The sequence below is a fragment of the Ostrinia nubilalis genome, chromosome 13 (assembly GCF_963855985.1).
Source record: "Ostrinia nubilalis chromosome 13, ilOstNubi1.1, whole genome shotgun sequence".
NCBI classification, from domain to species: domain Eukaryota; kingdom Metazoa; phylum Arthropoda; class Insecta; order Lepidoptera; family Crambidae; genus Ostrinia; species Ostrinia nubilalis.
In genome coordinates, this window is record NC_087100.1 from 6,300,749 (window position 1) to 6,313,876 (window position 13,128).

The 13,128-nt window shown below is 36.2% G+C and overlaps 1 protein-coding gene across 1 annotated transcript; it reads left to right on the forward strand.

The window, feature by feature from the left end:
* The first annotated feature begins 948 nt into the window (after positions 1 to 948).
* LOC135077469 (WW domain-binding protein 2) lies at positions 949 to 5,589 on the forward strand. The gene is made up of 7 exons (XM_063972016.1): positions 949 to 1,145; positions 1,271 to 1,445; positions 1,737 to 1,896; positions 2,353 to 2,483; positions 3,017 to 3,293; positions 3,608 to 3,690; positions 4,258 to 5,589. Exons 1-7 carry the CDS (start codon positions 1,090 to 1,092, stop codon positions 4,303 to 4,305), a joined length of 930 nt encoding a protein of 309 aa, XP_063828086.1. The 5' UTR covers positions 949 to 1,089; the 3' UTR covers positions 4,306 to 5,589.
* The last annotated feature ends 7,539 nt before the right edge of the window (positions 5,590 to 13,128 follow it).

The following is a 13,128-nucleotide window of genomic DNA, read 5'->3' on the forward strand; positions in this document are numbered from 1 at the left end:
GATAAACTAAGGCTTAAAAATGTACTGATCATTTCAAAATGGTTATTTGAATTTTTATTATCATATTTTTGAAGTTACAAAAAAAATTGGGAAATTATTTTTCTATCACTGGACTCCCTGGCCAATAATCCATGGGTTACAAACCTTTTTTATGAAAATCCTTTTGTTAATAAAATCTTAGGTTCATAAAATAACCAATTTAACAAGATGCCAATTTTATAATCCAAGTTGATTATGACGACGATAATGATGATTGATGATCAATACATCTTTTCGTTAGTGATAATATGTTGTTTTACTGTGTTAAAAACACGTTTTTTTCTATTTAAACTCTAAAATGTACATAATAATTAGTGTGCATTGAATTGACACAACAAACAATAGTTCATTCTTGTAAGTTGTACTTGATGAAATTTCATTTCATATTATTTATTAATAATTCAAAGCAAAAAAGGCTTATTACATCTGTATTGTCAAAAAATGACAGCTGTCAGAATTCCGTCGAATTAAAAATCGGACTTTTAGTGGGAGGCCTGCCCACGCTACGTCTTCCAGCTCGTGGTCGCCACTCAAGAACTTTCCTGCCCCAGCGGCCATCAGCTCTTCGAGCTATGTGCCCCGCCCACTGCCACTTGATTTTAGCGATTCTATTTATCTCATCATGTCCTTTTTTTAATGTGTTCGTATTTTAAGGAACCTTGTGGAAAGGAGCTTATAAAATGATTTAAAAGGACTTTGAATCTAGACTTCAGGGCTTTGTGATTGGCCAAACAAACAACAAACTTAAACCGCAAGCACCCATATCAGAGAACGACGATACGATACGGCTACGATCACTTTGTGTTAAAAAACCACGGCGGCATCCAGGGAGAACTCCAAAGCCGTAAATCTTAAATAAAAAAATCAATTCGAATGACAGATAAATGTCAAACTTTATGTGTCATTTGTCATTTGTGATGTCTGTCATTCATGAACAGAATTGAAATAAAAATTGTGTTGTTTCATTAATGTGGCTAATGCGTTGATTGAACAAATTTTAAAAGCTAAAACAATCTTAACTTTTTCGTAAAAGAGTTCTAAATCTTAAGAATGTCTCTTAATACGGCTCACGCCGATCATGGAGTGTTAATTCATGCCGGAGAGTGGTGAGTCATCCTTTGCTTAGTATTTAATTTTAAGACCTAATCGAACATTCCACAACAATCTAGAGAACGCATTTATCAGTTAGATTATGATTTTGATATTCATAACTGTGTTATTTACATTACAGCATCATCCTCTATTCTGACAATGTGATTGTTGATTTCTATGGGAATGATACACCTGAATTCAAGGGTACAAAGAATGGCCGTATGTACCTCACAACTCATCGAATGATATACAATTCGAAAGTTAACTCCGATCCAATCAGATCCTTCAGTTTCCCATTTATTGCTCTACAAGATGTAAGTTGACCATGTAATACCTAATACATTTAGTAATAAATAGATCCTGAACTTACAGTCGCTGTAATGGTTGGTAATATGTATGTACTTTTTTGACAGAAAGGAGATAGGGCTCTAATGTTTACTTACTAATGCTTTACCAAAATTGCCTAGTTTGAAGACATTTTGATATAGGACATTTGATACTTTGGGTTTACATTAAGTCAGTTTATGTATTGATTAACCTTTTATTAGCATTATGACTTATCCTATCTCCAACATTAAATATTGATGAAAGTTATGTCATTTTAGGTAACAGTAGAGCAACCAATGTTTGCAGCAAATTACATAAAGGGAAAAGTTCGCGCCCAACCAAATGGTAACTTTATTGGTGAAGTGAAGTTCAAACTCACCTTCAAGGCAGGAGGCGCTATAGAGTTCGGTCAAGCTATGTTGAAAGCAGCTCATCTTGGTAAGTTTTGACTTTTGTCATTTCAATTTTATTCTGAAAATATGTAAAATGTTGATGGTACGTACACTACAAAATTAAGGATAATGTATTTCTGAGCTGTGGATAAATTCATAAATAATGTATTCATTATTTCTCCACAATCTTGTTATTCATACTTTTATTAAAATTGATGAAATCAAAATTGACTAATTAAGCTGGGATCTCTCAACCAAGTACGCTTCTAAAAACAAAGGCTTTTCAGGAGAATCTTTGTTAAGGGACTAATGCCCATTTTCACCATCAATTCCTAATTTTTAAGATACATATGACATCATAATTCCTCCATAGAGGTCACTTAAAAATTAGGGATTGATGGTGAAAATGGGCATAAGTCAAGTTTTCAGCTTAATGGTTTTCAATGTAGTTTATTGAACAGTGATTAATTAATCTATTGAATCTTTCATTATTAATTGGCAGCTTCTCGACACAACGCGCCAGGCGCGTCGCCGCCGCCGTACACGCCGCCGACCGGCCCGTGGTACGCCGCCCCGCCGCCGGCGTACGCGCCGCCGCCGCAGGGCTACTACGGCTGGGTGCCGCCTTACACAGTATGTATATGCATACAATAATAACAATATGTTATAATAACCACACTGATAGCTTGATACATAACGCACCAGATCCCGATTGCGCTAATTTGTAATGTCTCCAATTCATTTGTGTTTCATGTCTAGTCCACACTCCAGTCACACCCCATTTTCATTCTAGCCGATGTGTAATTCGGTATCGCGGTAAAGTTCACGCGCAAACAAAAACGAAACAATGGATTTATGCACCTTCCATTAAAAGTCCGAACACTTTATTTTAAATCTAAAATACTAAATAACTAAAACACAGCAAATGTTACTCAAAGGCGCAGTCGCGCTCCGTTTACGTTACAACTTCGTTTGAGCTAGCTGTCAAAACGGCACGGCACCGCGATACGGATTTGTTAAAACAGCTGATTTTCGTTCGTCGTTAAGTTGCGTTGCAGTTGAAAATTTTTAGCGTAATCGGGGCTCAGGTGCGTCCGCGATGCCTACTATCAGCAACAGTCCGAAGGTACGCTATATTCTCACGTTGACGTGTTATAAATTTATAGGCTTTCCCGGATCAGCCGCCACCAAACTCCGTGTTCGTGTCGAACAACCCGCCGCCGTACCCGGGCGTGGCGGGCGCGGCCTACCCGCCCGGCGCGGGCTTCTCCGGCACCGGCGGGCCGCCATCAGGTGGGGGGTTCGCCGGCGCGCCGCCCGGCTATCCCGGCAATCCTAGTGCTCCGCCGCCCGGGTATCCCGGTGGCTTCGCGGCACCCGGATATCCGGGTGGCCCTGGTGGCTTTGCCCCGCCAGGAGCCACGGCCGGCATGTCTTCGAGCGGTGAGAGCAAAATTACTTTTAAAGTCGTAACAGTTCAGTGATTGAATTTAAAGTCTCTAAATTAAAGTCTGGATTAATATGGAAATTGATTTATGGTTTTAAGAGTGCAAGCCGAGGCCCCTGACTATTCAGTGAGTAGTCGGAAATGAATCGCTTTATTTATCTATGATTTGGGCTTTCGTAGATTAGTTCATTTATGTTGGCAGTATTTTGAAAGCAGATAATTCTTTGATATTTAATTAAATTAAGTATTTCACGGTAATTTTGTGTACATGTTGAGTTGTTTAGTGCAGTAGATTAATTAACATTTTCAGATGCTAAAGCTGCCGAGGCGGCCCAAAGCGCGTATTACGACCCTAACCGACCGCAGACCGCTTATGTGCCGCCGCCGTACAATGTAAGTACAATATTTTTGTACTGTAGCTTAAATGGCACTGTTCATTGGTTGAAACTGGTTCATGTTGTTTTTAGATTACTTTTAAAAAGTCAGTATCGTAAGAAGTTTAGTCTTTACAGAACTAATAGAATCATATACATATTACATTAATGATAACCATACTTTAGCCTACACTTACTTATCTTAATTGCTGAGTACACATTGAGCTAAACAATGGGCTAGGTTCAATATTGATTAAATCTATTATTCTACAAATTTCTTCCGATAAAATACCTATGCTGAGATTGTCATTTGAAGAATCTGAAATGTAATAACTGACATGTAGCCTGAGGTTACCAGGTACATATTACGCTTTTTTCATACATTTTTACAGATATTACGTTACCAACACACATTTTAAGTGTAGGCACCTTTCGTAATAGTTGCTATTCACCACTAGCCCTTCAAGCCCCGTGAGTCGAGATACAATAGATAAATTAATAATTACGCGGTCATATTATGCCACCCGTTTGGGATTTATGGGATATCTTACATAATACAATATCAACACATTATTATCTATTTCAGGATCAGCCACCCAGCTATCAAGAATCTACGTCAAAGAAAGAAAACTAATGCACTGCCCCCACTACCACATGTCTACTAAAGATCAAGCTGAAGTCGATAAATGCGAAATAATGCATTAAAGGTCTGACGGCATTATTATATTCAGCTACACACGTGTACTATTGTGTATCTTTCTCTGTAACACTAGCATAAAAATCGTACTACATTCCAGCAATATAAATGTGCAGCACGATTGTTTGGTGCTTTTTCCTACAAATTGATAAATATAAATTATCTAAATAATACACCTATATTATTATAGTTGCTGAAGATGTTATTAGCAAGTAATGGTTTGCAAATATATAATGTAAATTTGTACGTAAATTGTATATAGGAATTAGAGAAACCTGATAATAATCTATTATCTTGTTGTGTTTTCTTATCATCGTCAAAATATTAGCTGACGGAGAATATAATAATCTTCGAACGTTGTTCCCCAGCCAGTACGTTTTTGGGCTATTTTATAACAATGGCTAATAGATAGAATTTATTTTAGTCTCCGTAAAATTCTCTAGCCTGGATTTCGGTCGAGGGCTGCTAGTAAGTGATAATAATGTTGTATTGTAGACGAAAAATAACCCATTTTAGTTTTGTATGAAAATAGAGAAGTGCAACTCTGCCAACGTATTACATCATGACCTGATATAATTGAGTAATTTCGGACAGTCAAAATTACAATAGCTTTATTTAACATTATGCGATAAAATGTGAGTATTATAAATTAATTATTATATTTTATGTCTACATTATCGGGTCGTAATTTGAAGATGGGTTTTTACCCCCGACGGAAAAAGAAAGGGGTGTTAATAATGTATTTTGATTATGCTTCGCCCAAAATTATTATACTAGATATAACTAAGACCAGGCTTGTCATGCTTATATAGATCGTTTCATCCACGAAGACGCGCCCCACCATACTACCGCGAATATTTGAGTGTTATCGGTACACGTTAAATTATCAATGAGTGCACACGCACACTACAATAATGACGCTCGGATTGCTCGGATCAAACTCCCCGCACCCCGCGCTTCCCTCGACCAAAAATTGGTGGGGCGCGTCTTTTAAAATAAAAACACTGCTTCGTGTGAACTGTGAACACCCTGAAATTTTATTTTAGTTGACTTAAATATTTGACTGTTATTAAACCAGTTATTACTAAAATGGTATGTTTATTAAAACATCAGATGTGTAAGTAATGTAGATATAAAATTATTATTACATTGTTAAAGTTACGCTTTATTATTAAAGATGTGCATTATTGTTTGCTTGAATAAAGTAAATATTTATGTTAATCAGTTTTTTTTTTTCGAAAATATCTTCTACCAGAAGACAGTTTCTAAAGATTTGAGTCGAAATTATAAAAGAGCCTCGCTTTTGTACGGAATTCAGTTTATTAATGGTATTAAAACGATATCAATTTATAACTTGTAACATTTTCATTTATATGCCACAGTTCGTTCCAGCTACCTATTTCCGGTCATGTCGTCTCGTTCTATCGGAAAGAATCGCCATTTGATGAGAGCGAGAGAAAAATCGGAAATAGATAGTTGGAACTGTGGCTCACTGTACATATATAGACTAAGAGCTGGTGAACGCCAGACCTACGCATTTTATAAAAGCTGATTTTTATATAAAATATTAGGGCAATAATTAGAAGTAGTTTCCTCATCAGCCAGACAGTTCCAACTCCTTGCGAGACAGTTTTTTTAGGATAGCTGCCAAAGCCACGATGACCCAAACTTCATGATTCACCAACATTCTATCCTATATTGGGAGCATACGTTGACAAACTTTCAGCTTTTATAAAATTACCTAGGTCTGGCGTTCCCTAGCTCTTAGTCTAATACTATAATGTGATTAGTTAGACTGCTCAGACACTACTATACTATTTCAAATTTAGTCTATGATTCTACACTGTCCACGCAGAAGTAGGGTTTTGCTAGAAAATAATAATTACGACAACTGTCAAAATTGAAAAATAGAAGATCAACATGTAAATTAGACGTGTAACTATCTACAAATAAAAAACCACTGAAAAATAAAATATTTAAGATCACCGAAATGAAACTGTACTAGAAACAGCCGTCACCATCAACGCGTTACTTTAAAATAGTATGGGTAAGTGAACACGTAGTGATTTGGCAAATTCTAGTAGACACCGCTGTTGACAGCTTTGTACAAAGGAGCCTGTAGTAGTTACTGTACTTACATGGTTTACAGAACACAGAAGAAGCCAGCCTCTCTATAAACTGCCATTCATATAAGTCCAATACTTGTTACAGTACATACAAAAGTTCAATCGCAACGCGTTCATGCTGGCATAATAGTGCATTTGTTTATCATAGTTCTAATACTCATGTGAAATGTACCTCCATGTTACTACACGTATTTGTGCAGTGCCGCAATAGTACCAGGCGTTGAACTTTTGTACAAAGTTGTGCTACAGTGATGCTGTTTAACGAATTGGCTTTCCTGTTCAAAAATATTAACTTTATAAGTATATTTTTCTCTTCAACTTTAGTGTAAATTTTGAAGCTGGACAAGGATCTGGGTACACCACCAGAAGTGCCAATATAACATGAACAAGTATTGTGAGTACCTATCTCTCGATTAGATGATAAACATACAATACTACTACACACTACTCACACAACTAAATAGTCAAAATATTGTTAATATTATGGTCGCGCGAACTATTACAAACTTTTACAGTGGTTTTTCGTTTGCTTCATTGTTTTCGGTAAGTTCAAAATTACTTAAGTCTTACCATATGAGTGGCAGTTTGAGTAATAATAGATTGATGCTGGCTTCCTTTTGAAACAGTCGCTAAAGCAATAAATGTATTTTTTTCCAGATTAATCACCGATATACTTATGGCTCCCTCAATTCATCCACCGTGTACACCGTCAGCATCATGCTCGCCTGTTCGATGCCACCCTACACCACCGCCGTGCCAGAATCCAGAAAAATGTCTAAAAAAAACCATTTCGAAAGGCATAAGACCTTGCCAGAGTGCCGTGTCTATAATGGCGACAAGATCCAAAGCAAAATGTGGCAGTTGTGGCAAATATAAATCCGGATCTAATCCCAGGAATGTGTCTGCTATTGAGAAGTTCTTAAAGCGCAAATCAAAAGAAACTAAAATGAGAAAGAAAGACAGATTGACGGGAAGTCATAGTTACACTAATTACGTTAGAAAAAAGGGATCAAGAAAATCGGAGACTGATTGCTGCGCTGGAAAGGGACATAGAGGCAGACTGAAGAGACCCAGGAAATGTGAAATACTGTAACAAAATCTTTACTGTGAACCGAAAGAAGTGTTTTAACTGAACATAATTATTATTTCATCGTATCTGCAATGCTTTATCATTATTAAAAATAAATAAAATATAAACTGGAATTACAATGAAGTTTTTTAAATCCATATTTTTATAATTTTTGAAACGTGAACTTTTGGATTTAGGTACTTTGGATTTAGTTTACCTAGAGCAAACCAAGTAAGTAAACTAATAATAATATGTATTGTTATATGAGGCTGGCTTCTTTTACCTATACTTTTTAATCTATTGCTTTAAGCTATAACATCAGTAAAAAAATAGCTAATTGGATTTTTTTAAGATATAATATTATACATTTTCATTTTTTTTCAGTAAAGTCAAAATGAGTCCTGCCAAACACCCTCCGTGCTCCCCGACGGCAGCTTGCTTGGGCCAGCCAAGTGGTCCGTCGTGCCCAAATCCAGAAAGATGCCTTAAAAGATGCAGAGCCAGGCGATTGAAGCCATGTGCGAGCGCAGTCTCTATTATGGAAACTCGTTCTAAACCTAATTGCTCGGGCTGCAAAAGGTACGGAGTAAATAGCTACAATCCCAGAAGTACTGCTGCCGAAAGGTCTCTCAATGAAAAAAGGAAACGAGAGAGACTGAAAGAAATCGATGCGATATCTGGGACAAGATATTACGAACGGTACATGCGTAATAAAGAAGCGAGAGATGAACGTTCGTGTCGTCAAGGGAGCAGCCACAGAGGGCGGTCGAAGAAAATAATGAATTGTACCATACTATGAAAATAAATACAGAACTACAACTCATTGTTTTATTATAAGGTACCTACTTAGACAAAACTAATCTCCACCGTAATGTTACTACTCGTTGTATAGGTAATATACTTAATAATTATGTAGGTACTTAATAATAAACAGGTATTTCACACCACACATTACCTATAATTTACCTACTTTTCTATCACGATATTTTAAATGCTAGTAGTACCACATTAAAATTACCTAGTTACAGTTATATCTACAGCTGCACAGGTCTCGTGCTTATCTGTCGGCTACTGGTTTGTGGCAGTTGGGAGAAAACTGAAGTGTGGAGAAGAGATGAGGCAGAGGAACAGTCGACGAAGGACCATTAACTTTATTATTGCCCCTGGTGCCAACCTATGCTACGCCGCCACTGTTTTTACACCTTAGCCCATAGAGAAAAGTAATACATAGCCCTTCATTTGTTATTAAGTTACTAATACTTCTATGTTTTTCAGCTGTTTACTCTAGCAAGAGTATAAAACCATGCGTATCCGCACCGACTTGCAGCGCACATAGACACAGGCCGCGGCCAGCGCCGTGTCCGGAGCCAGACAAATGTTACAAGAAGTGTATCAAGAAGAAGAGCAAATGTCCCAGCGCCATGGACACTGTCACCCGCGCCGGCTCGCCGTGCGAATGCGCGCGAGTCCAGTCCAGAGACTCCAGGGCCACTCATAAACGAGGATTTAAAACTCACAAAAAACGCATTCGGAAAGCTTACAAGCAAAATTCCATGGAATCGCGTTGGCGAAGGAGAAAGAAGTGTTGTGTTATTCTATGAACACACTAAATCCATAATATGATGATTACGTTGTAATATACCATTACATAAACAATGTACAATACATTTAACGTGTTTTATTTGATAGGTAAATTGAGTCTGTAATTTTAACCGACTTAAAAAATCAGGGTATGTTTTTAGAGGATTCCGTTTCTTATCGTTATCTCGTAGAAGAGAGGGGTCCTTCTACTAAGTATAAGGGGTTGGAAAGTAACTTTGTTAGACTTTCACGTACCTATTTACTAAGCCGATTTTGATGAATGTTTAAAGGATAAAGGGACACTGTTATGAACTATGATCTCTGTTTTCGTTTTTGTGACGGACAAAACACTTAACGCTTATCTAGAGATAGGAAAATAAATAATCTTTAACCAAAACAACCCTCCTATTTTCGCTTCCCGCGCAAATAAAGCCTTGCAGTGTAGTCGGGATGGTTTTTACGGCGAGAAAAATTCGAAAAATTTCCCGGAAGACCCCAAAAACAGCCCTTTTCTTTTTCCCCTTAGATTAAAATAAAACATTTCTAAAATGTAGAGTAATTTGAACTTTATTGCTATTTTTTTCTACTCGTTAAGAGTTCATTTAAATGACGGAAATGACGTCGCGGGTCTTCCGCCATTACAAGCTATAAATTGCTATTCCGCCCGTAATGCTGCTTTTACACTATGCGGAAATTAGCCGAGTCAAGTCAAAAAAACAGAGAAGTGGGGATGAAATTCATTCATAATAATTCATCCCCACTCCACTGATTTTTTGACTTGGCTAATTTCCGCGCAGTGTAAACGCAGCATAAAGTGTCACACTTTAAGTGTGGCAAAGGCTTATTATTATACTAGCTTCTAGAGATGGGTTTCCACCCGGGTAAAAACCCACATGAGGGTAAAAACCCAATAAAAACCCGTTTCATTCCACCCGTGGGTGTTTACACCGGGTGAAAACAAATAATTTTATAATTATTTCAATTGGTATCATTTCTTTATTTTTATTGAATTTTTCTCATTTAAGTTTATTGATTAATAAGTAATAAGTCAATTATTTAACACTAATATGCATTTATATCGTGGCCAAATCGTAAAATTGATCACGTTATGATGATGTGACCAATTATTTTATAAAATGGTGTTATTTCAAGAATCGTTGAACCGATTTAGAAGAAATTTAGTAGGAACACAATAATTTGCGATCATGGCAAGGACATGGAGGGGGGGGATGCCAAAGATGCCAAACTCTCTCTTTGATGACATTACGGTATAAAGTTACAAATAACAACACCAACTACAAAGTACTTCTGCTTAAAAACTTGAAATCGAACCGCCCTTCCGCCACTGTAACGCATTGGTAACGTTTTTCAAGACCTCCTCTCCCCCCAGATTGCATTACGTAACACTAGAACGCCCCCTTAGCAACAAATACCACTTCTCACTTTAAAAAAACGCTATTTTTGTTTTCACCCACCAGAATGGGTGGTAATGGGTAAAAACCGGGTTTTTACCCAAATCACCCAGTTTTAACCCAATCGGGTGAAATGGGTTTTTACCCACTACCCATCTCTAGCTTTGGCCCGCGGCTTCACCCGCGTGAAATTTAGTTTGTCACAGATCGTCATAAATTAATACTTAAAGTTTCATCAAAATCCGTTCAGTAGTTTTTGCGTGAAAGAGTAACAAAATCCATCCAGACATCCAAATTTTCGCATTTATAATATTATTAGGATTTAACAAAAACATTTATATCTACGAAATTGCTACGTTACTTTCCTCTATGATAACTCGACTAAATTCAATGAAATAATTACGCGACTAGTGCAAATATGGAAGGCCTAACAGCGAATATCAGATGATTCATCGTATCGTATCGTATTGTATCGTGTGCTTACTCGCGTCCCTATAACAGCCTCGCGCCTTAACATAGTGGTCACATCACATTCATTGGTGTTCATTGGTTTGATTGAATCTGTGGGGAACGTAGAGTGAGCGAGCAAGGAAGGGGGTCGACTGACTGACATAGGTGGTAGGTACCTACCTACCGAGAAAAAAGTAATTTTATTTTATTCATGAATGAAGTCTTGTGGATTCCATACAGCACGTTAGTAATTCTAACGAGATACATACAAGCTAATACCGTATCTATTCCACCACCATAGTACAAAATCTGCAACTAGAATAGTAAGATAAAAATTGATGCCAAGTTCTTCATCCCCGGGTATTGATATTGACGTCTAATAAGATACCACTTCATGAAATTAGCTTCCAAATGCTGTTTGTGTACACTCTTCGTGGGCGTGTGATTGCAGTTTGTGAATAGTTTAATTATTTATTGTATGTAGTGAAAAGTGGTATTGTGATACATTGCTATGTGGTACAAATTGGCATTGATGTGGCAAACCGGATTGCTGCAAGCTGGAGAAAACGTGACGCTATTATAAGGTCAGTATCAATTTTCTAATAACTTGTACTTGCTATACTTGTACATGCATTACATCAACATATCTCGCCTCAATTTAAACGATTTTCAAGTCGTAAAATATTACCTCATTACCTCTGAAAGAACAGTAAAAATTAAGAAACTACCCTGAAATTACTATTTAGTCCAATTTTGTTGTCTTTTCTAAAAAATATACATAGTTCAAAACTACCCTACCTTTATTATATTGAAATAGCTAAGTATAGTCAAAGCTTTAACAATACCATTGTGAACTTGTTTGTTGTCAATATGTAAGTAAAGGCACAAACAAAGTTTGCTTGGAACAAATAATTTAGGCTAAATAAGTAGTACTTTTCTACAGGTAGGTATTTAGTATTGATTATCTATACTAGCACAATTAATAAATAAAGTAAGATAATTTTCCATGAGGTTGGGACGCTGGTTGTCCAATTTATAAAGTTGGATTTTATAGAGCCTCTTAATTTTTTTGATTATTTCAGGCCTTACTCCTAGACGAAATTGGGAAGTTTGTCACAAATTAACCAAAAGTTCAAAGGCACAAAATGTCTAAGTAAAAGTCCTAGTTTTTATTGTGTTGTACTTGTTTCGACTTTTGAAACTTATTCTTTAACTACTCACAAAGAATGTCTTTCTTGCTAAAGACTGTACATTATGTAGTTTATTTTTTAATTCCATAAAATTAATTTAAACTGATGTATACAAACAGGTTAGGTCATACAAAGCACAACTATTCTACACTACAATGTTTTTTTATTAGGGTAAAACAGGCTTGAAATAAAAACCCAGAAAGTGAAGAGATGAGAAGTGAAGTTGTGTCATATAATTTTCTATAGAATGTAAAGAATCAGTTAATTGAAGTCATTAAAGCCAAGTTTATTATTTCAGTCTATAAGAAACCAAACATATTATTTAACACTTTGTATGAAGCGTTGGTACAGGTACTAAGTTCTCTGTATAGTTACAATATTTATGCCATTTAAAACCTTTTAAAAAAGACTTTTTCACATAAGACGATTCCTGTGACACAGTCATCTTTCCTGTAATTGATAGTTGATAAATCTATTCTGAAACCTTTTTTAAAATATTTTTTTTAGTAACAGGAGTCCCAAAAACAACGGATAACCTTACAACTATCGATTGGCCTCCACAAGATCTCTATAATATCAAAATTTTGACCTTAGTAAAAGTAAAAATGTCACTAATTTAAAGATTTTCATTTTTATTTCTACAAAATTGCCACCTGTGATTAGTTTCTTCTCATCAAATTCAATAAACTAGTTCCAAAGTATTTAAAAGAAATGAAAAGAAGAAAAGGAAAATTTAATTCATAATCTTGCATCGCAATCGTATGTGTCAATTTTCTAAAAATACAAAACCTTAAAAATCTCGATAACCATGATATTTTTACCTGATCAAAATTTTATATTAGAGAGACCATAGTTATCCATTGTTTTTGGGAGACCCTGTATAAAACTTTTTAACCTATTCACTTTCAGTGTTCCTTTTTACATTTTATTCA

Coding starts and splice junctions, on each gene's coding strand:
- LOC135077469 (XM_063972016.1), top strand. CDS start 1,090: ATGTCTCTTAATACGGCTCACGCCGATCATGGAGTGTTAATTCATGCC. Junction 1,146..1,270: donor TTAATTCATGCCGGAGAGTG/GTGAGTCATCCT, acceptor TTTACATTACAG/CATCATCCTCTATTCTGACA. Junction 3,294..3,607: donor GGCCGGCATGTCTTCGAGCG/GTGAGAGCAAAA, acceptor TAACATTTTCAG/ATGCTAAAGCTGCCGAGGCG.